Raw genomic sequence first — 23,069 nt, forward strand, 5'->3', positions numbered from 1 at the left:
TGGCCCCGGCCCCAGAAACAGCGGTAGTACCGCCCCACGCGCCACCTAGGCCCCGCCCCTCGGCCCCTCACCCGGCAGCGGATGGGCGGGGCACGCAGGCGCCGCGCGCTGCCATTGGCCTGAGCTGGCGCGGGAGGCGGAGCCTGAGGCGACTGCGGTCCTGCGGTGTTGTCATTCGGCGGCGGCTGGAGGACACGGTCAAGATGGCGGCGGTGTCTGGCCTGATGCGGAGACCCCTGGAACAGGTAGGCAGCGGCATGCGTGCCTCCGCGTGGTCTCTGCCCGCCTTGCGCCCCCTCTCAGCGTCCTCTCTCTCTCTTTTCGCCAGGTGTCGGGGTTGCTGAGGAGGCGCTTCCACCGGACGGCGCCGGCGGCGCTGCAGGTAGGTGGCCTGGGCGCTAGCCCGAATCCCGGGAGGGACGCGCCTGCGCCGTGGGGACAGGGACGGCACGGGCCCTGAGGTCCACGGGTTCCCACATCCTGCGTGGGACTCCGAGTGCCTCTGTTGCGACCCAGCGCCGGACACACCAGCAAGTCGCCCCGGCCAGGCTCACTGGAATCTGTGGGCGATCTGAGGAAACTAGACCTCGCGCTTCCTCCCTCAACCGCCCCATTTACATTTTTCAAGTAAAATATACATAACCAGATTTACCATTTTAAAGTGTATATTCAGCGGCAGTACTTCCGTTTACTATGTTGTGAGACCATGACCACCATCGGTCTTCAGAACTTTATCACCATCACACACAGAAACTCTCCACCCCTTAAACACGAACGTCCCATTTCCCTCTTGCTCCCGGTAACCTCTTTGGCACTTTCTGTGCCTTTGAATTTATCTATTCTAGGTGTGTCCTGGAAATGGAATCCTGCAGTGTTTGTCTTTTTATATCCGGTTTATTTCACTTAACATATGTTTTCAAGGTTCATTCATGTTGTAGCATGTGTCAGAATTTCATTTCTTTGTTTAAGGTTGAATAATATTCCATCTTATGCATATATCACATCTTGTTCCTCCATTCTGTCTGTTGATGGACATGTGGGTGTTTTCACCTTTGGGATTTGTGAATAATGCTGCTAAGAACACTGGTGTGCAAGTATCTGAGTCCCTGCTTTTATTTCTTTTGATCATCTCTAGAAGTGGAATTGTTGGATCATATAGTAGTTCTGTGTTCAACTTGAGGAATTTCCTACCCCGTACCCCCTCCTTTTTTTCTTTTTTCTTTTTTTTAACTAGAGGACTCTCAATCTGTCTAGTAAAATAACTTGTAGATTCTGAAGGTAGTGTTTGGAAGTTCCCAGTACCTAGTGAGTGCTCAAAACATAGTTTTATTTAGGCTTTCTTAACAGTTTTCTGTCCCATACTACACTGACTGTGGAAATAAAACAACTGAATAGAATTTTTACTCAGGAAACTTGAGCTGGTCTGGCCAGCAAACAGCTTTTGTTAAGTTTAGGTGCACATTAAGAAAAGCATTCAGTATTTTCATTAACAAATTCAGCCAAAGACTGTGTATGAAAATGTTACTTTTAGAATTCTTTGAACTTTTTTTTTTTTTTTTAGAGATTTATTTGAGAGAGAGAGAGAAGGGGCACAAGCAGGGGGCAGAGATAGAGGGAAAGGGAGAAGCCGATTCCCTGCTGACCCTGCTGAGCAGAGAGCCCACTGCAGGGCTCAATCCCAGGATCCCGGGATCATGTCCTGAGCTGAATGCAGATGCTTAACCAACTGAGCCACCCAGGTGCCCTCCCCTCACCTTTTATTTTCATTTTTTTTAAAGATTTTATTTATTTATTTGAGGGGGGGATTCTTTGAACTTTTAAAGAGAAGCCTGTCCTAGCGATAGTTTTCATACCGTATGCTGTAGGCAGCCTAGTAATTATAAAAGGAGAGAATCTCAGTAGTATCTGAAATAATCCTGTAGCTTATTGGCTGTTTTCCCCATACCTGTGACAGGTGACAGTTCGTGAGGCTATAAACCAAGGTATGGATGAAGAGCTGGAAAGAGATGAGAAGGTATTTCTCCTTGGGGAAGAAGTTGCCCAGTATGATGGTGCATATAAGGTAACCCAAGATATGTGAAAGCGATATAAATTGAGGTGGCTGTTTGCTCCCATATACACTTAAAAGTAATGAGATCATTGTGTAATTTTAGGTTAGTCGAGGCCTGTGGAAGAAATATGGCGATAAGAGAATCATAGATACTCCCATATCTGAGGTGAGCCTTCCATCAGGACGCAGACTTTTCAGGGGCATGTTAAAGTGTACACTGTTCTGATTTTTATGGATTTTCACTTGTGTTTGTGTTTTACTTCTAGATGGGCTTTGCTGGAATTGCTGTGGGTGCAGCTATGGTGTGTAATCCTCTTTATGAATCTCATCTAAAGAGATTTTTTTTTAATAATTAAAAAAATTTTTTTTGTATTTTTTATTGGAGTTTGATTTGCCAACATATAGTATAACACCCAGTGCTCATCCCGTCAAGTGCCCCCCTCAGTGCCCATCACCCAGTCACCCCATCCCCCCACCCACCTGCCCACCTCCCCTTCCACCACCCCTTGCTGGTTTCCCAGAGTTAGGAGTCTCTCATGTTCTGTCACCCTCTCTGATACTTCCCACTCATTTTCTCTCCTTTCCCCTTTAATCCTAAAGAGATTTCTTTTAACATGACCTTTTAAAAACATTGAAGTTTGGAGTGGTTGCCACTTTTTATTGCTTTTTAGTTTTTCTAAGATCTCTGTTTTTTATTTGACAGGCTGGGTTGAGGCCCATCTGTGAATTTATGACCTTCAATTTCTCTATGCAAGCCATTGACCAAGTTATAAATTCAGCTGCCAAGACCTACTACATGTCGGGGGGCCTTCAGCCTGTGCCTATAGTCTTCAGGGGGCCCAATGGTGCCTCAGCAGGTGTGGCTGCCCAACACTCACAGTGCTTTGCTGCCTGGTATGGGCACTGCCCAGGCTTAAAGGTGGTCAGCCCCTGGAATTCAGAGGATGCAAAAGGACTTATTAAATCAGCCATTCGGGATAATAATCCAGGTCAGTAGAGTGAGCCTTGGGTCTCTTTTGAACATTGAGGAACTAAGTTGAAATCTTTGCCTGGAAGGAAGCCGTTTAAGGGTTCTAGTTAGGCTTAGACATATAAAATGTTATGATTTACAGATACAGCAAAGACCATTAAAAAGGTGTTGTTTTTGCTTTTCTGACTATATGGGGCCTATTAGGTACCTACAACACCATTTTAACTACAATAGATAAAATTAGGACTGACCAGACTATAGATGCCAGTACCTAAACCATCCTCTCAGGGCTACTGGACACAATAGATAGGAGGCTTCCTAATCTGCACAGTGAAACTTTGCACAAAATGAATGATAGTTATGTATATACATTTGGTCATGTAGTTAGTTCTGTTAAACATTTGTATTTTGTAGTGGTGGTGCTAGAGAACGAACTGATGTATGGAGTTCCTTTTGAATTTCCCTCCGAAGCTCAGTCAAAAGATTTTCTGATTCCCATTGGAAAAGCCAAAATAGAAAGGCAAGGTAAGAGCACTTAGTACATGCTAAAGTATTTGTAATCTAGCTCCTGTATTTATGTTTGTCAAATTCTTTTTTTTTTTTTTTTCCAAGAAGTGTGGGAGGGCCAGAGGGAGAGAGAATCTTAAGCAACCTCCATGCCCAGCAGGGAGCCCAACCCAGGCTCAGTCTTTTTTTTTTTTTTTCCAGGCTCAGTCTTAACAATCTTCATGACCCGAGCTGAAATCAAAAGTCAGACACTTAAGTGAGCCACCCAGGCACCCTGGTCGAACGATTCATTCTTGAAGTTCCTGCCCTTTACTTTGGTTAGGAAATTATCAAGTTAAGAAATCCATCATGTTGGGGATCCCTGGGTGGCTCAGTGGTTTAGCGCCTGCCTTTGGCCCAGGGCGCGGTCCTGGAGTCCCGGGATCCAGTCCCGTGTTGGGCTCCCGGTAGGGAGCCTGCTTCTCCCTCCTCCTGTGTCTCTGCCTCTCTCTCTCTCTCTCTATGCCTATCATAAATAAATAAATAAATCTTTAAAAAAAAAGAAAAGAAAAGAAAAGAAATCCATCATGTTGAGGCACCTGGGTGGCTCAGTTAGTTAAGTGTCCAGCTGTTGGTTTGGCTCAGGTCATGATCTCAGGGTCCTGGGATCAAGCCCCATGTCAGGCTCTGCACTCAGCATGGAGGGTGCTGAAAATGATCTCCCTCTCTCTCTTTCTCTCTCTCCCTGTGCTCCTCACATGCTCCTGCTCTCGCACACATGTGCTCTCTCCTCCTCTCAAATAAAATCTTGAGAAAAAAGAAATGAAGAAATGTGTTACACTTTCCTCATAAACTTTTGTGCTTTCCTGATTCTCAGTCCAGTAGATTTGTATTTCATTTTTAGGAAGGCTATCACATTCCTCACCTCACTGGAACAGAGTTGAATTTTATAAATGAACAAGAGCCACAATGGCTGTGGAGCAGTACAACAGCTTTAGTTTCAACCTGGTCTCTGACCTGTGACCACTCTGTTTCAGGTACACACATAACTGTAGTTGCTCATTCAAGACCTGTGGGCCACTGCTTAGAAGCTGCAACAGTGTTATCCAAAGAGGGTATTGAATGTGAGGTATGTAGACATTCACTTCTTAAAGAATCAGAAAGTTTCCTTTTAAATTTAAGACCCAGAAATAGGAGTTTGAATTCTGTAACAGGTTAATAACTAAGTGTAAAATCTTGCTTTGTCACTCACTTTTGCTTAAAGCTGGGAACCTTCTTGCTTTTCAAATACCTATTTTTAGAATAGTACTTACTTTCTCAAGCTGGGATCCAGCCTTGGAGCTAGAGGTTGGGACACAGGGAATCTTAGAAATCAGTGTCTAACCTTTTCATGTCCAGGACCTACCACTTGCTAGTTAAACTTGGGCAAGATCTGTCCTCTGAATCTCAGCTGCATCAGCTGGAAACTGAGAATACCTTTACTGTCCCATTAGGGTGGTTGTTACACTCAGTGTAGCACCTGGCACACAGTGACCAGTCAGTTGTTAGTTGTTTTGATGAGAAGGAAGTTAAAGCCCAGGAGGTTAAGTGAATTCTTAACCACTTGTGAAAGATTTTTGTTTTAATTACCATTTCCCATTTTACATTTTGTTCTTGAATAGGCAGATTTGATTTTCCTAGACTCTGAGATTAACAGGAAACAAAACAGGGCGTGGTATTATGGGGATGAGACTATACTTGTGGTGCAGTGGCTCTATAAAGCATATCTGTATTATCTGTTTAGGTGATAAATATGCGAACCATCAGACCAATGGACATTGAAACAATAGAAGCCAGTGTCATGAAGACCAATCATCTCATAACTGTGGAAGGAGGCTGGCCACAGTTTGGAGTAGGAGCTGAAATTTGTGCCAGGATTATGGAAGGTATTTCAGAGAACCTGGTTCTAGAATACTCAAGCTGTAATAAACAGTGTATACCGGGACACTGTATAGAGAGCAAAAGCTAGGGGTGGCCAAAAGTCTTAACTTTTCAATTTCACCTTGGCATTTTTTCCTTTGGGTAAAATTTTTTTTAAAAAAGCCAGATACAATCCCCATAATTAGTATATTCCTTCAGGTTTTCTCTCCTTGGAGAGCCATACCTCCTGTGGGAAGGTGCTGGTGTTCAGTGACTTTTTTTTTTGCTTCTCTCAGTTGAGCCTCCTTCTCTCCTAGGCCCTGCATTCAATTTCCTGGATGCTCCTGCAGTTCGTGTCACTGGTGCTGATGTCCCTATGCCTTATGCAAAGATTCTAGAAGACAACTCTGTACCTCAAGTTAAAGACATCATATTTGCAATAAAGAAAACATTAAATATCTAGTTTGGACTTGAATTTCAAGTCATTGGGATTTACTTAAAATACTTTCTGACAGTTCACCTGAATTGTACTGTAAGACCTTATGATTCATAAAGCTATCTCTAAAGCAACATCACAGATGTTTTTGTACTTGGAAGAAGTTTAAATGTGCTTGTATGTGGAAAAACTCTCCTCTCCTGCCCTAGACTCCATGGGGGGGGGGGGTTGGTCTGTTACAGTTATGTTCTTTGAATAAGGCTAACTTAAAATTTTACCCTTTCACAAGGACAAGGTCTGAACATGGCAGAGTTCTGCAGAAAGACATATCCAAAAAGATAACTTGTATGTAAAGATAAAAGCTATTATCTACATTTGCTGTTTGATTGTTTTGATAAGGAATAAAAGAATTCCTAAGTATGACTAATTGTATTTTTATATTCTTGAGGTAATAAATCTGGGGTGGGTGGAGGTCTTAAAATTCTGCTAAGAATTTCTATTAAGAAATGAGCGATGCTGGGCAGCCCCGGTGGCATAGCCGTTTAGCGCCACCTGCAGCCCGGGGCGTGATCCTGGAGACACGGGATTGAGTCCCACATCGGGCTTCCTGCATGGAGCCCGCTTCTCCCTCTGCCTGTGTCTCTGCCTGTGTGTGTCTCTCTCTCTCTCTCTAAATGAATAAATAAATAAATCTGAAAGAAAGAAAAGAAAGAAAGAAAGAAAGAAAGAAAGAAAGAAAGAAAGAAAGAAAGAAAGAAAGAAGAGAAAGAAGAAAGAAAGAGAAAGAAAGAAAAGAAAGAAAAAGAAAGAAGGAAAGAAAGAAAGAAAGAAAAAAGAAAGAAAGAAAGAAAAAGAAAAAGAGATTAATGATGCTAAATCACCTGAACTGCCATCACATTTATAACTAACTTGTCCACAGACTCTTCAAATGCCCAATTGTAATAGGGTTCCCTCAAAATTAAATGAAAATTTGTATCAGGTATTTTTCCCACTGCTGAAAAAGAGATATGCTGCCATATGCTGCCCTCTTTAGAAGTTGAGACAGAAAAGATAGATTTAAATTAGTTACAGAAGCATATGAGGGATGTCTAATTTAAATGGCAAGACAGGATTGTTAGCTTTTAGTTAATTAAGAGGGAAAATATGACACAAAAGAGACATAGGATAGGTGGGAAGGAAACCAGAAATATTGTGTGGATCTATTCTTTGTTTATAAGAATTCCCACTTAAAATGCCTAGCACCAAGCTACAGACAACATACTTTCTTGACATGGTTTATTTTAATAAAAAATACAGCTGAACATTTATCACAGATTAAATGAAACTATACACAATGACATTCTCTCTGCATAGTAACCAACACTGATGTGTGTACTTGAATTTTTAAATGGATTATTTATAATCCTTTAAAGTGCAATTTATTTAAGGGTTTAAGCAAATCATAGGATAAAGGATCTAATAAATGAGTAACATTAAAAAGATGATATATTTGGATAAACCTTTCAAAAAATCAGAATTGATTTTTATGAACGCCAAATTTACTTGTGTGGTAATAATAACCCCCCATAAACCACAAACTTGACTTTATTGCTGAGGATGAAGATCCTTTAATCAGCAAGAGCTTTTTCTGATATTAACATTTCCTGTCCAATACACTCTAACTAAAAGGAACTATGAGTCTAGAGTGGTTGCCTTCGCAGCCCTGAGTTCTATAACCACAATGGTATTCTTGTTAGAACCTAGAGAGGTTCCAGGCTTGACTTGCCCCTGACTATCTGAATGGAAAAGGAAGAACTCAGTTGCTTCTCTCACTCCTCGACATAACTATGCTTTGGACTACAGTGTTAATAATGTCGAAGACAAAATAAGGTAGCAAAAATGGGAGTTACCTAAGAAATAACCAGAAAATGCTTTATAGAGAAATGAGAGGAACATTTCTGGGAGCTGTCTGACATAAAAGGAGGGATTGCAACACAAAGGTCATTCACTGTTCTGAATATTGTCATTGGTTTTTTTGTCCGTTTCCTTCAATTGGTGAAAAGGTTGACTCAGATATGCTGCTGCCCCCAAAAGATGCCCATTAGAAGATGAATAAGACTCCTTTAAAATGGTAATAAAGGAGCAAAATAAGGATTTCTTAAGGCAGAAATGCCAGCCTGACTTCATTCTACTTGAATATTTCCCTCTTGAGAAGCCTCTTATATGAGCATCTGAAAACAGTATGTGACTGTACTGGCTCAGCAATTATTCATCCGAAAAAAGAGTACGTTAGGGGTTGGAGGTGGGAGGAAAAAACAACGAACTTTTCCCTCCAAGTGTAAACACGAAGCTTTAGCCGATCTTAGGAGCACTATGATCACAGGTTTCGGCTTTCCTCAAAGTTCCCTTTTGGAAATTCTGGATGGAGCTGAGTAAGGCCCCTCGACTCACACCATTCACAGCCTGGGGCGGGAGCTGTGTAGGCGCCTCTGTGCTCGCAGGAAGCAAGGGAGCTGCTGGTGGTGGAGGCGGAGGCGGAGGTGGAGGAGGTGGAGGTAATGCGGACATCCCTAGGTTTGGGAGAAAGGGGACAGTCAGATTCATCTCTCCAAACACCCTGCACACATGTTACTGCCCAGGCCTGGATGGAACACGCTTTGATGAGACTGCAAATATTTTCCCACAGAGGGACCAAGAAAACCTGGTCCTGTATGTTTTTTTAAAATGCTGAACAAGAAAACTAGAAGCATCAAAGAGGAATTAATTTCCCCAGATAATAGTCAACTAAGACTGAATATCAAAGATTACATGAAACTATACATAGTGACATTCTCTCCGTTCTCCGTGTAAATGAGGCTCTAACTCCATTTCCAAATTTTAGCGATGATCCCAAAGTTCCATCAGCTGTTTTAGGCAGGTCCAGGGCACCTACTGAGCTAGCAAGTAAAAATAGACATTTGTATGCAGAGTTGGGCTACCTGAATATCAATTACTGATAAAGGATGAACATTTCTTTAGCTGCTCCAACACACACAACATTTGAAGGACGTGATTTAATAGAAAATGACAAACCACTCAGAATTCTCGGCAAGGAACCAGTGCCTGCTGGGTTAAGGGTTCCCCAAGGGCCTGTGTCTCCAATCATCATTTTCTATTAGGCTGCATTAGAAATATAATAGGCTAATAACTGTTAACAGTGCAAAGCAAGGGGCAGAAGGCTCTTTTCCCTGGCAATGGTATTCTCAGGGATGAGTCTTCATCAGCACCTTCTTTCCACTGCGGCCTAAACCAGGAACAGAATGGAACGGTAATAACCCTACGTCTTTGCTGAAGCCATCAGGAGAGACTCTACCCTGGTGGGTGAGGAGAAGGAATCTGGACACGTATCTAAAACTTAGCTTCCAGGCACATGAACACTTGGCAGTTGACATTTATAGTTCTGAATAGATGAATGAATTATTCTCCTAGGACAAGATAAAAACTGAGTACAGCAAAAGACCTGCTTTAAAGAACTTGCTTGTGCCACAGAGTTAGCTGCCCCATTTCCTGTGAACCTTGCAGCACTTGGTGACTCCCCTGTTTCTAGCCTTGCCCTTGGTCCATCCCAGGGCTACCCTAGCGAGACACTCTGTTAGGTGTTCTTCCCCTCCAACCTGCTACTGAGCTGTGATGGTAACAAGTAAGCATACCATTACCACTTGAGTTTATATGGACGAGTGGTTCAGGATCACCAATAAAATACTTCGCTAAGAGATCCTTTTTACCAAGTGTGCCACATAATGGTTCAAAGTCTTGTATTTCATAGAAAACCACTTACCTTCGTTACATCTTTTACTAAAACCGAAGGCAGCTGAAATTAAAGAATCACACAGATACACACATTCATGCTCTGCAATCTTAGAATTCTCAAAAATGAAAATATAATATGAATAAACGTTAAATACAAACAAATGAACAAAATGTAATTCTCACTGGTTCTATACAGTAACAACAAATGAATGATGTTCTGTTATGTTCTCTGCCAGGATGTCTCCTGGAAAAATGTTCCCAGCTTCATGTTACAAGGTTACGAAGATAAAAAAGACTTTAAACCCATAATAACTGCTGAGGTGAGAAGAGCAGGGAGGATAAGTGTGCTAGAAGCATTCCTCTGAGGGAGTTTTTGGAAAGTGGCCAGTGAAATCCCAGTGGGGGTGGGGGTGTGTCTCTGAAGGCTCTTGGGACCTAGCAGTAGCACCAAGAGTGCCCCCGAGGAGCCAGCAGGCTCCGATACCCCACCACCCAACAGCCAACAAAGGACAGTAGAATCTGCACTTGACACACAGGGCCCACTGTGTTCCAGAATGGGCTCCAGAATTTCTGCCTGTCAGCTTTGTGCTTTGACCGTGGAGAAGAGTCACTGCAGGTAACAAGAAAGAAGACAAGCTCTGGGCTACGACAGCACTTGCACCCTGCTAAAGGCAGAGAGTGACCTGTCCAGAGACCTGTCACCCTTCCAGTCCAGGATTCTGGAAGGCTAGGGGTGGGTCTCAGCAGCTGGACCTGGATTTCGGCTGCCTCTTGGCACAGAACAAATCTGCTTGGACTTCGCAAGGAGCCAACCCTCGACTTTGGCTTCATTATCAGCCACTCAAAATTAAAAGTGCAAATTGACTCTCTCAGAGCTTGGAGTTGGGGGTGGTGTTCAGTACATGGATCTTGAGTTTCCAAGTAAAGGATGAGATTGTTAGGACTTTAAATGAATCTCTTTGAATATGTAGGTAGTGTAAATAAACACACGGTCCCAAGCATCACAGAGTAACTTGTGCTTATAAAGCAAATGAGATGTCGAGGTTGTACAAAAGGAGAGGCTGCTCATTCAGGGATAAGGAGCAAGGTCACCCTGACATCTGCTCAGAGGGCCAGACCAGACCCAGAGGGCCTAACTGTCCCACAAGGCCCACTCTTCCTCACTGGGCCTGCGGACAACTAGGGCAGATCTTGATGTATAATCAGGGCAAGGCCAAATCTCATCTTGCCAGCTCAGAACACTCTAGAAGAGGGAAGGAGGTCCCCGAGTTAGAAGGTCAGTAATGGAGGAAGTAAGAACACAGACCCAAGGATTCAGCCTCTGATGACAGGCCCCACCAGGGTTTTTTTTGGCATTTTCTTTTTACTTCCTCTATAGTCCACAAGATTCCTTTAAAGGTTCGTTGGGGCTTAAGCTACAACACATTCTACCAGTTGCAATATTGATATGGGTCAAATTCAGAGCTGGCTATTTGGTCTGAGGTGGACCTGGGAAAAGCTGCCTAATGCCTGAGTGCCACTGACTCATCCCCCACCAAGTACCCAATAGTCCTTATCCGCAGGCCACAGACAAGATCAGGCAGATTCCATGTAACATCAGTTGCTAACTAACTAGAATTTAAGTAAAAATTTGAAGGGGAAAAAAAAGCTTGGTTGTCAACTGAATTCACCCATCTTTGAAAAATATTGGCCTGCTCCCAAATAGTTCTCTTCCATCATAACTACTCTTATAGACAAAAATCCCAAAAGCCAACTACTTTTATCCTCCCCAGAATCCCATCCACCAAACTAGTGAGAACCTGGCAATACAGTAGAGGCCCTGGAACAGACCACAGACTGTTCCAGAAGAACATAGGTTAGATCTAGGGTGGAATACTTGGCCAGAAACATCTTCACCAGCCTCGGGGAAAGGATGTCTGGGGGGAGGTCCCCTCTGGGGCCAGTTTTAGCAGTGGGCAATCTATAGGTCTCTGTAGATCACGAGTTCCTTTGTGGTCCACGAATAGAAGTAGGGAGACCACGTGGCCATGAGACCAAGACCAGAGCTGCTAGCCACCCTCAGAGGGAACAGAGTACAGTGACCCCTGGAAGCAGACAGCCCTCCCAGCTCTTGGCAACTGCCTTGGTATTTTGCCTCAGATAGATGAGGAGGCTGCCCTCATGTCTGAACTCAAGAGTTATTAGGGATGCTTAAAAGAGAGCTGTTTTTCCCTGCTGTCAGTTATAAAATGTCAGTGAGTTGTCTTCCTGTAACTAAGAACTGAGTTGTCAATCGGCTAACACTCTTTCCCTTCATCAGAGTAATAGCAAACCAATATTTTTGCTCCATCAAGACTCTGAGATCCTACCTTCCCAAATTAAAACATAACAAAATACCATGCAGTTGATTTGCAGGTTTTAGAGTTGTATTTTAAAACTATAATCAGAGTGGAAATGAGGATTTTGAAGGTCACGGTGAAAATGAAATGAATGTAAATGAAGTCACTTGAGTGTTTTTAAAGATGCTGTATTTCATTTAAATGTTCAAATAAGGAAATCCTCCCAAATCTGCTTTCCCATTTGTTCATCACTTCAGTGATCTAGATGCACTGGGTCCCATTTCACAGCCAGAAACAGAGCATCTTTAAAGTTAGAGAAATCAGTATAGCTTACTTTACCGAAAATTCACGTTCAAAATGGTGCATGCTCTACTGAAAACAGCAAAGAGAGAAAGAGAGAGAGAGGGGACACAAGTCATTATTCAGATTTTAGTGTCATTTAATCAAATAGTAAGAGACAGCAAAATATTAGTCTGAATCACATGCTGATTATTCTCACTAACAAACTAGGATACACTTCACTGCAAAATGCACTGCTTTGTCAGCACATCTGTGACCCTTTTAGAATTCGGCAAATGTGCTAACACAGGAACCAAAGAGTCAATATGCTGATAGAGTTGCCAGGGAGTCACTTTCCTCTTCATACTTTTCTGTTTTGTTTTGTTTCAGAGCCATTTAGGTGCTATTTTTTTATCTGTTTATAAGCACAACACTCACTTCAAAAGACCTGGGAAAGTTTTTAAAGCCCCCCTGAGAAGTGGAATACTAGAAGCATAATTAGTTCTATAGCTTAATAAAAACAGTCAAGAAGGGAGAAAAATTAGAACTCACCACTTTTTCCCAATTGAGTCTTCTATAGTCTAAAATGGAGATCTGTCTTTTTAAAGTTGGGAAAAGCAAGAGCACAGGGTAGGTCTAAGGGGTAGCTCCTGGGCAGGGGCAAGCAGCCCCTCTTTGACGGCCACTGGGATCTACAGGCTGAGTTGGGGAGTGAGTGACATTGCTTATTTATGGCTATAAAACCATTAAAAAGAAAATAAGCAGGGCAAACACTTCTTGTCTTCCCTTTAACTGACTGGATTCTAAGTTAAATGTGAAGGATAACGCTTCTCCGGACAATGTATCCCAGAGTTCCTGATGAACCAACGTGCCCTACTGCCCAGAGGAAAACCGTTTCATCTGGGGAGGGGCCAAGAAATGAGGCTCAGGAGGGGCCAGGCAGGCTGACCACTCACTTGGGACAGATCTAGGAGGATATATTGTGGACATTGCGCTGTACCACCTCCACCCACAGGAGCCCAAGGCTCAAGGAAGGAGCTTACAGCCCTGGGCTTGGAAATGGGGAAGGAAGGCTATAAGAAGGCAGCAGAGCACAGCCAACACACTCTTCAGAGAAGCAGAGCAGGAAGACTTGTTCATCCCAAAGATGGCAATCACTTTGTGTATGTGTAGGTTTTAAGAAAAAGAAGCAATTCTTATGGCCAGAGACAAAGATTTTGAGCCTAGAATGGGTTTCAGACATTTGACCTGGCTAGACAAATTCTAAACATTCTGAACAAATCACTCTCTTTTTCATGCTGTATTTATTCTTAACCATCCTTCCTATTATTCAAGTTTTCAGTTACTCTGTGCCCACAAGGCTGTTTTCCCTCCTCCAGCTCTCTAGACATGGAACTTCCCTCTCTCTCCACTCATTCTTACACATTGAGTTTTCTATCAGTTGCTAGTTCTCTCTCCAAAATTACTGCTTTAAATTATAAGCTGTAAGCAAAAGGGCTAGAATTCTCTTGCAGGGCATTCATAGCTTATACGTGATAGCACTTTACTGCTTATAAAGCTTTGTTGTGCACATTACCTAATAAAGACCAGGAATTCTTCAAAGAATGGAAATTACTTGTCCAAGGTCACAGGTACAAAGTGGTAGAGCTGGGACCCATGCCCAGGGTTTTCCAATTCTACTTTCAGAGTTCTTTTCACACCACTGAGCAATATTTAACAGCCTACACTCTGCAGTGCACCCCGAAAGAACAGGCACTCAATCAAAATTGGTGGGGTAAATGAGCAAAGACAGAACCAAGTTCTGAGTCCTGGCTCTAGCATCCTTTAACCTCACTAGAGCCTCCATTTCTTTGTCTTTAAAATAGAGCTATAGTAGAAACTACTTTCATTGGATGGGAAAGTATTTATGACAATTAAATAAAATGACTTTAAATCACATAGAACAGTGCCAGGCATAAGTACCCAAAATATGTTAGATATGATTACTAAAAACAACAATAATTCAGGGTCTCCTCTTACTTAGCTTTCCCCAAATACCCTTTTGCAAACCTGTTTTAAAAAGAACCCCCCCCCCACACACACACACAGAAAATAGCAAGGCAACAGGATTGTCCGCTCTCTCAAAACGGAGTGCAAGAGCATATTTGTGTTTGTGTAAATTGGGACCTTCTAAACCGCTCAGTTCTAGGAATACAGATTATAAACATGAGTTGGTGATATTTACCATGAAATAAGTCAGGATAAAGAATTTTAAAGCTCTTGAAAGAGTGACTTTCCAGAGGTAGGAAGCATAACCTTTAGCAGAAAAGAAAGGAGTGTTCTCACTGAAAATATAAGGATTGCAGCAATGGGGTTTTAGAGAATTCTACTTCTCCCAGTGGAATCACCAGCAGACTTAGGGAAATGATATTTCTCCCGTCAATCTGGTAAGGATTTCAAGAAGAGGCTCCACGGCAGGGAGGTGCAATAAGAAATGGGAGAGGCCCCAGCCCTTACACAATTGCTGAAAAGAGCTTATGAGGGTGAGACCCCTTCGCTTAGAAACATCTGTCACTTCTGCCCCATACTAGAAGTAACAGAGCCTAAGACCACCACCGTCCGCTATCACGAATGTGCTTAAAGCAGACACTTTCGAGAAGGCAGACAATGCAGCCAAACTAAACTTGCCTAAATTGATCTGTTGCTGAGCAAACAGGATTCCCAGTGGATTTACAGTATGCTTGATTAGAAGGGACTGTGAGATGGTCTCTCTCCCTTTAATCCAGATCTTTTTGCCTTCTACAACAGAGGGAGTAACCAACACCCAGACAGGCAGAGTGACTTATCCACGGTCTCCCTATAAGGAACAGGGTACCGAGGGCTTACTGTATGCCAGGTGCTGTTCTAACCCCATATATATGGAATGCGCTGGATCCTCATAATACCTCCCCTAGGCGGGCACTATTATTATCCTCACTGACAAATGGGAACCTAAGTGACATGGGGGCCAACAATCTTTTTTTTTTTTTTTAAAGCAAGAAAGCCCTTTTTTTTTTTTTCTTAAAGATTTTATTTATTCATGATAGTCACACACAGAGAGAGGCAGAGACACAAGGAGAGGGAGAAGCAGGCTCCATGCAGGGAGCCCCACGTGGGATTCGATCCTGGGTCTCCAGGATCGTGCCCTGGGCCAAAGGCAGGCGCTAAACCACTGCGCCACCCAGGGATCCCCAGGGGCCAACAATCTTGTCCAGGGTCCCAGAACTAGCAAGCGTTCATCCTCATATTTAGGTTCCCCAGCCCAAGGTATAGTTCCCAAGGGCTCCCAGACTGAGTTATGTTTGAGATGCTACCTTGAGCAGGAATTCTTTTTTCAATACTAGTCCTTGAAAGTGAAGATTTTTCTTTCCTTCTTGAGAAAACTGCATTTCATCATAAAGCTAGAAGACACTTATTCTTGGTTCCCAGATAAGCATGCCTTTTTTTTTTAAATGATAAACTTGGTCTAGAAATAAAGACAAATTGGAATAGATGTGATTCTAGCAACAAGATGGGGAGTGTGCAGAGAGGCAGTGAGAAAAATGAGCCCAGGGAGAAGCCTGTCCTCCTGTCCTAGAAGGAGAGGCCAGTCTAACCAGAGGCTGACCACCAGAAGATGACACCCTGAGGCTAGGAATCTGCTCTCACCCAGGAGAGGTCTTGAAGGCAGAGCAAGCCCAAGCAATCTAGCAACAAGGATTTACCAAGCAACAACCAGTAGCATGAAGCTGCTCCTTATTCATGGCTCCCTCATGCCTTGCACGAACAGAAACTGATGGACCAGTTTTTCAGGTAAAGATTCTCTATTGGAGGTAGGGAAATGCTAGGAGAGAAGATATTACCCCAAGGAAAGTATTTGCTTTACTATGTCTATCACTATGGAGCTCTTGAGAGGCACTGGAAATGACTCTACATGAGCTAGGGCCCTGCCTGTCTATTCCTCCCTATAACCCAGGACCACCTACAGTGCCCAGCACATTGCAGGCTCTCACTAAACTCATCTTAAGTAACTGAATGAATAAATTTACTGTTTAGGGCCTGAAATGCTGGGTTGACTGGCAAAGGCTAGTTGTCATTTTTAAGAGATGCATTACAGTTAAGTGCCCAGCAGAGGTCAGAGTACAGTCTGGGCTGAGATACTAATTTCATCAAGAAATTGTTTGGAGGAGATAAGGGAAAGGAGCCAATATTTGCTGGGAACCTACCACCTCTACCAGGCTTTGTGCTTGGGGCCTCACATGTTTTCCCTCTCAATCCTTACAATTCCCTTTCAGAATAGGTACCATCAAATTCACAGTAATGCTCCCTGCTGCTCCACTCACCTCAACATTTTTGCAACATTGATCTAATTACAAAAGATTCCCTTTTCTCTTCTCTCATTCTAAAAACTTCATCTCACACAAACTTGCTACAGTATGAGATAGCTCCCATTCAAACACAAGTAAATCAGAGGATTCATGAACAAATCCAAATAGATTGAGAATTGCCCAAGGCATTTAAAAATGAGAACTGGCAGTTAACTTCCCAGGACCACATCCAATGCACACGTAGGTGCTCCATATGACTAAAAAGATACCCTGTATATTAAAGAAGGGTTTATGGATTCTCACTAATTTGTTCTCTCAATTTCCTTCAAACAAAGTGGTGTGAAATTAATATCCTTTCTTCCAGAAAATGGCTGAACATGATCATCTGGGCAGTGGAACTCCAGAAATTTCTGACCAACCTATACAAGTCACCTCTACATAAGACAGAGACGATTTTCTTTTTTAAGACAGAGAGGATTATATTCTCTCTTGAACAATATTTGGGGGCTTTCTTGTAAAATCTGCTGACAAAGTCAGCCAGAGAAAAGAATATCATTCCCATGAGCCGGTACTTTGCTCCTCAAAATGGGTCCTGGCCCAGAACACTCGGTAGTAACCATTCTCAGTCAGCAAGAGGAGACAGCACCAGCCAGAAGTAAGCTGTCCAAACTATTCCTTTTGTACTTTGTCATTTTCTTAGCAAGGTCAGTTAGAAGACATGAGAGCAGATGGGTAATGTCTTGATAGCTCCTGGGTATTGCCTTAAGCCTTGATGAATATGGAATTGTCAACTCATAAATCAACCTCAGGCAATGACCCTCCCTTCAGACAGCTGCAGCAACTCTTCCAAGCACAGTTGACAAGCTCTGAAAGGCAGAACCAGCTCTTTTGACGTCCAGAACATCTGGTTTCTTTAAGAAGTGAAAAGAAATACTGGTCTCCCCATGTGTTTTTATGAGGCTTGCAAAATGGTCAGAAAAGAGATACTAGTTCAAAAAGGAAAGAGGGAAAGAGCATTATGAGACTATCCCAAAGAATTAGAGATTATTTTTATAAACATTCCCTAGGATAAATTCTTTCTACATTTTTTTCAAACAGAATTCATAGTAATCTGATTTAACTCATAAAGACAAAACCAAGGCAAGCCACAGAAAAATATTCTGATGAGTAAATGCATTACAGAGCACAGTTATCAGGAAATCAGAAGCCGGTGGCTAGGTCACTCCCACACCTGGGCATTTCACCAGTTCTGCTCCATGACAAAACAGACATTGTGGCTGGGCTCCCTGAGGAGAGAGCTCTGGAAGGACAGGCGCCTGGGCAGCAGAGCAACTGTGTTGTTCAGCTCAGCATGTACCAAAGCAGGAGCTGATCTGAGGAGCCCTGTGTGAGGCTTTTCAGCAAGAAAGAGGCTGGAGGAAGAGGGTGGCTCCTGCCTCTGAAACCAACTATTCCATTCCCCATAAAGTCTGAGTTTGTTAATCTAGACCCTCCGCGCTCTCAGCGTGCACACCCTGGTTTACCTGGAGAAGGGCCAGTAGTGCCTGAGCCCTGCAATACTCGGGCCTGGGCAGGAAGAGAAGGGGCCCCACTCCTCCTCCTGCTGGGTGAGAGGAAGGCGGCAGGTACTCTGTCTCCCTCACTCACCTGCTGTAGATGGTGGAGTCGGTGACGACGGGGATGTGAGAGGTGAGCTGGCCCCAGATCCTGCTAAGAGAAAACACAGAGAAACCCTCCTGGGGACCAAAGACAGACATTTGGAATCTGGCCTGAGCAGGGACCCACCGCTGTTGTCTAAGAATGAGTGAGTGGGCCCTGTGGTAAAAGGTAAGGAGGGATGAAGAAGTCAGAGACTGGGCCCAGTGACCACAGGCTTCCACTGTAGTGCAGGGTATGCTTCCTCTGCAGGCCACTAAGGGCTCCCTGCCACCCACTGCTCCCCACAACCTCCCTGTTTCGAAACCAACCCTAAGCTGTCGATGGTGTCTGCAGTTGGCTATGGCACCTCTTCCTGACCCAGCCTCTGTCCCTGAGTGATGAATGACAAATGACAGTGGCCACCGTACAGAGGACAGAGAGGGTCAGAGCAGTCCAGTGGAAGCCTCTCCAAAGGAAATGAGAACTCCCCCCACAGTGTCCACCTAGCAATGCACTTAGCAAAAGTTCCATTTTATCAGCAGCTACGTTCAATGAGATAAGGGTCAGCCTGTGCAGTTTGTGGATCTCCCAGGCCTCTTCTTAGATGAAATCCAGTAAATACCCTTCTTGTCCTTAAAACAATGTCCATACTCCCATATTCTCAAGTTCTCAGCATCTCCCATTGCTCAGAAGTCCCCAGAGAATACTCTCCTGGCCTGACAGGAAAGTGGCCCAGTGAGCAGATAGAGGTTCCTACATAAGCCCTTTTGTAGCAATCAAAAGTCCCTCTGTGCCACAGAGGTCCAAAGAAGGGCTGAACAGAGCTCCAGGGAGGGCTGTTGTCATGCCCCCGAGAAGCCTCCAACCAGCACCTCACCCACCACCCACGGGACAGGTTGGACACAGCATGGACACTGAGCGTCAGGAGAAGCTTCCGAATTAAACCACACCTCCCTCAAGCAGGGTAGCTTTTCACAAGTTGCAATAGTCTTTCACCTCCCTCTAACCTAGGAGAGGAGTTTTCCTGAAAGTTGAGATAAAACCCAACCCAGCCTGCCTTCCCACTACTATGCAGAGCTAACCTAGATTTTTAAAGTGGAGAAGACTGAACTTGTGAGCCCAGTGGAGTTGGAGATGGTCTGTACATTTACACCAACTGCTACTTGGATTTCCTGAGCTCCTTGAGGGTGTGGCGGGGTCTCTGCGTCCTTGGAATCTCATATGGCTGCATGTGGCCCAGAGCCCTGCAGGCAGGCAGGGCCTTGGGGAGGCAGGAACATCCTGCTAGGCTTTCTCTGCTTTATAAGGAATCAGCCACTGGACAGAGTATCTGTCAGACATGCTGGTTGGAGACATGAGTCTGAGCCTAATGATGACAATGACTGGCCCATGTCCATTGCATCAACTGAGGAGAAAAGAGACCTCCAACTCTGGAATTATTGCTGGCCACAGCAGCCACTAACCCTGAGGAGCCGGCCAGGGTCCTCACTGGAGGCTTCAGGGTCTGGGGCCTCCCGGCCTCCCTTTACTTCTGTGGATGAAGTCTACAAGCAGTGGTGTCAGCACATTCTCCCCTCTTGGAGTCCATGATCTTCCCTCACAGTCTCTCTTCCAACACCCCTACCTGCACTGCCAGCGATCTCTGGCTGCGGCTGGTCCAGCCTTGGCGTCCTGTGCGCCCAGGCTAGGCGTCTCCTCACTGACCTGAGAAGGGCAAAGCTGTGAACACCCTCAATGTCCTCCCCTCCTTCCACTACTAAATGCCTCTGCCTCTTTACCTAGCTCTCCTGGCTCCTGCCTTCAGGAGGGGATGGGTGGGCTTCCTCCATGGTAAGACCCACACCTGGGCTCCTGAGGCCAATCTCTTGTCCTTCTGGCCTCCTGGTCACTCTCTTCAGCTTCTCCCTCTCTGCCCAGCCGTTCTCCTGCCTGAAAGTACATGCAGCTATCCCTCAACCTAACAAAAACCTCCCTTTTCCTTGGCCCTCCAGGCTAAGCCAAAGCTGCCTGGAGTCGGGTGAAGTCTCCTCTTCTTTATGTGGAACTCTACCTCACAGATTCATAAGGTGGGAGAACTGGAAGTCCCCAAAGGATCATTCCATCTGGCCCTGATTTCTGAAGATGGACACATTAAGGTCCAAAGCCAGCAGGACTAGGCGAGGGGCAGCAAGGAATGGCAGCAAGGACTGCCAACTCAGAACGATGCTCTCTGTACCACCCTAGCCCTTCTGGAATAACACTCTCTGCCACCCCAACATACACTGTTGAGTGCTCCCCTTCCAACAGCTTGTGTTAACTCACACACGAGGGCACTTCCTCCTACCCCATGGGCACTGGAGTAGAGTGCAGGATTCAGGGTCGTTTCTGTTCGAGTAGGTTCTACTGACAAACAGGCGGCCTCATGTTGTAAGTTGGACTGGTTTTTCATCCATGCCTAATGCTCATCTTTAGTTGATCAAGTCTCACCATCAGTGCACAGGTTGTTTCCCCATACCCTCTGAAGATCTTCCAGTGCCAGAGTCCTGTGAGCCCGTGAATGTTGTCATGATTCTTTACTAGGGGAGGGTTCTTTTGTTCCCACACTGCCCAGTCTCTGGCCACCAGAAGCCAAAAACTCTTGACTCCTAGTCCTGACCCTTATTTTATTTTTTTTTAATTTTTTATTTATTTATGATAGTCACACACAGAGAGAGAGAGAGAGGCAGAGACACAGGCAGAGGGAGAAGCAAGCTCCATGCAGGGAGCCCGACGTGGGATTCGATCCCGGGTCTCCAGGATCGCGCCCTGGGCCAAAGGCAGGCACCAAACCGCTGCGCCACCCAGGGATCCCCTAGTCCTGACCCTTGAGCCCAGGGCCCCACTACAATCTAGAATCAGTTACCTGAATTATTGGAGTTGCTGTATTTTGCTGAATGCTCTTCACTGTTTTCAACAGCAGATCGTTTTGACTTCTTTAAAAATAAAAGAGAGATGGGGAACAATACAGAATAAACACACTAAAGCTGAGAGTTAGAATACAAATATTTTCCAGGCACACAGTTAAACTAGCTATGTACGAGGTCATATCTGGCCTTAAAACTTCATACAGTTAAGAAGCCACAAGCCATAACCAAAGGGGGGAAGAAAACCAAGAATGCTGAGTTTACTATCTCAGGCCTGTCATTCTCCCCAATTACATCAGGCTGTCATCAACCCAGCAAGCCAGGAAACTATATGGTCCATTTCTCTGCTGATACTATGTGGCTCTTTTTAAAAGCTGCAAACCAAGTCATCTGGAAATTGTTTTAACTTTCAAGGAGATACAGCACAAAATCTTGTCATTAGCTAGATATGCGCTATTCACCTACAACTTTCTTCATATGTAGTCAAGAATTCACAAAGAGAATTTGGAGATACCAGGCTTACCTTTCGAGCTAAAATCTTTCTCTTTTTCCTTTCTTCTTCAGATCCATGATGAGACTGAGCTCTTGTTAATCTTCGATGGTGGTGAATCTATAAGAGAACACAATTCACCACAAACGTAAGTGTATCCCTACATTAATGAAATCTCTAGCATGTTTTGCCAAATCATATTATCCTGGATGAAAATTCTGTCCTTGCTCAGCCTGTCTGCCTCCGAGCTTGGGTCTGGATGTCTGGGATAAGAGGATGCCAGAAGATGAAGACTTTTCTCATTTCCCCCTTCCTGGCCCGTTTCTTCCTGCCCTTCTTTCTTTGAGAGAAAACAAGTGTGGCTCCCAGTACCTAGAGCAAGGGCCATATGTACCCTACCACTGCCCCCACCTGCCCCCATCATAAAGGATGACCCCGTGTTATGCATGTGTTTGTTTCCCCCACAGGGCTGAGTGCCTGAGGACAGGACTGTGAAGTAATCAGCTATCTCGCAGCATTGAGAATGGAGCCTGGTTCAGGGCAAGGATGAAAGAAATGTTTATGGGATGAACAACCAGTCAAAAGTAAGTCACTATGAATACCATAGCAAAGGATGCAACTGCTAAAAGATCAAAAGGCAAGGAGCTACTAGCAACTTACCTGTTTCTGTTCTTCAATTAGTCTTTTTTCTATACATTCTTTGGCAATTCTCAATGCCTCTTTTAACTTTGTGGGGATCTGAAAGAAGAGAAAATACATAATCCACTGAGTAAAATGGCCAGAGATTCTCTTAAGTCGTGGTTTCAATAAAGAGCAGTTGGTTATTATGAAGGAGAGCATCTGAGCATCTAGCAAAAAAAAAAAAAAAAAAAAAAAAAAATGAAGGAGAGCATCTGGAATAAAATCAGTTATAAGATATCCACTTGAATACTATCCTGGACACTTCTGGCATCCCCAACATGCTCACTTCATTATCATTTTTTAGTAATGAATATATAAAACACATAAATAAACATGATATATGTTTCTACTCAAGGGATCCCAAAATGCCAAAACAATCTTGAAAAAGAAAATAAAATTTGGAGGCATCACACTTCTTGATTTCAAAATATATTACAAAACTACAATAACCAAAATAATGTTATACTGGCATAAAGCCAGACAGACCAACAGAACAGAATAGAGAGCCTAGAAATAAACTCTCATGTATATGGTGAAATGATATTTGACTAGGGTGTCAAAAAGTACATAGCAGAAAAAAAGACAGTGTCTTCAATAGATGGTGCTGGGAAAATTGAATATCTACATGTGAAAAAATGAAACTGGACCGTCACCTTATACCATATCCAAAAATAACTCAAAAAATTGGACTGAAGACCTAAAACTATAAAACTCCTAGAACAAAACAGAAGCTTTATGGTATTGGATTTGATAGTGATTTTGGATAAGATGCCAAAGCAAAGGCAAGAAAAGCAAAAACAGATTGAACATTTTAGAAATTTCTGCATATCATCAAAAGAAATAATCA

The 23,069-nt window shown here is 43.8% G+C and overlaps 2 protein-coding genes across 38 annotated transcripts in view; one reads left to right on the top strand and one right to left on the bottom strand.

The window, feature by feature from the left end:
• The window catches only part of PXK (PX domain containing serine/threonine kinase like), a 134,356-nt gene that overhangs the window by 46,975 nt on the left and 64,312 nt on the right, over positions 1–23,069 (bottom strand). For 7 of the 36 annotated variants that reach the window (XR_003140634.3, XR_003140632.3, XR_003140629.3 and 4 more), the window contains exons 14-17: positions 22,202–22,279; positions 21,575–21,661; positions 21,051–21,120; positions 18,179–18,241 (exon numbers count right to left, since the gene is read on the bottom strand). Coding sequence is in view for 29 of the 36 variants with exons in the window: in XM_025456353.3 (XP_025312138.1) it covers positions 18,179–18,241; positions 21,051–21,120; positions 21,575–21,661; positions 22,202–22,279 (298 nt within the window). In the remaining 7 variants the exon portion in view is untranslated. The other 29 variants (XM_025456342.3, XM_025456346.3, XM_025456365.3 and 26 more) reach the window with 21 other exon arrangements.
• On the top strand, positions 109–6,264 carry PDHB (pyruvate dehydrogenase E1 subunit beta). 2 transcript variants are annotated; one of them, XM_049097800.1, is made up of 11 exons: positions 161–245; positions 329–382; positions 1,562–1,739; positions 1,955–2,062; positions 2,154–2,216; positions 2,317–2,352; positions 2,754–3,039; positions 3,435–3,545; positions 4,544–4,635; positions 5,290–5,431; positions 5,723–6,264. In XM_049097800.1, exons 4-11 carry the CDS (start codon positions 1,985–1,987, stop codon positions 5,866–5,868), a joined length of 954 nt encoding a protein of 317 aa, XP_048953757.1. In that variant the 5' UTR covers positions 161–245; positions 329–382; positions 1,562–1,739; positions 1,955–1,984; the 3' UTR covers positions 5,869–6,264. The 2 variants fall into 2 exon arrangements, with proteins under 2 accessions (XP_025312153.1, XP_048953757.1); XM_025456368.3 differs by lacking the exon at positions 1,562–1,739 and having other exon boundaries at positions 109–245.

Source organism: Canis lupus, chromosome 20 (genome assembly GCF_003254725.2).
Source record: "Canis lupus dingo isolate Sandy chromosome 20, ASM325472v2, whole genome shotgun sequence".
NCBI lineage: Eukaryota > Metazoa > Chordata > Mammalia > Carnivora > Canidae > Canis > Canis lupus.

Excerpts from the sequence above, each read along its gene's own strand:
- PDHB (XM_025456368.3), top strand. The coding sequence starts at position 204 with ATGGCGGCGGTGTCTGGCCTGATGCGGAGACCCCTGGAACAG. Across the intron at positions 3,040-3,434 it reads CATTCGGGATAATAATCCAG|TGGTGGTGCTAGAGAACGAA; the intron begins GTCAGTAGAGTG and ends TGTATTTTGTAG. Across the intron at positions 5,432-5,722 it reads TTGTGCCAGGATTATGGAAG|GCCCTGCATTCAATTTCCTG; the intron begins GTATTTCAGAGA and ends CTTCTCTCCTAG.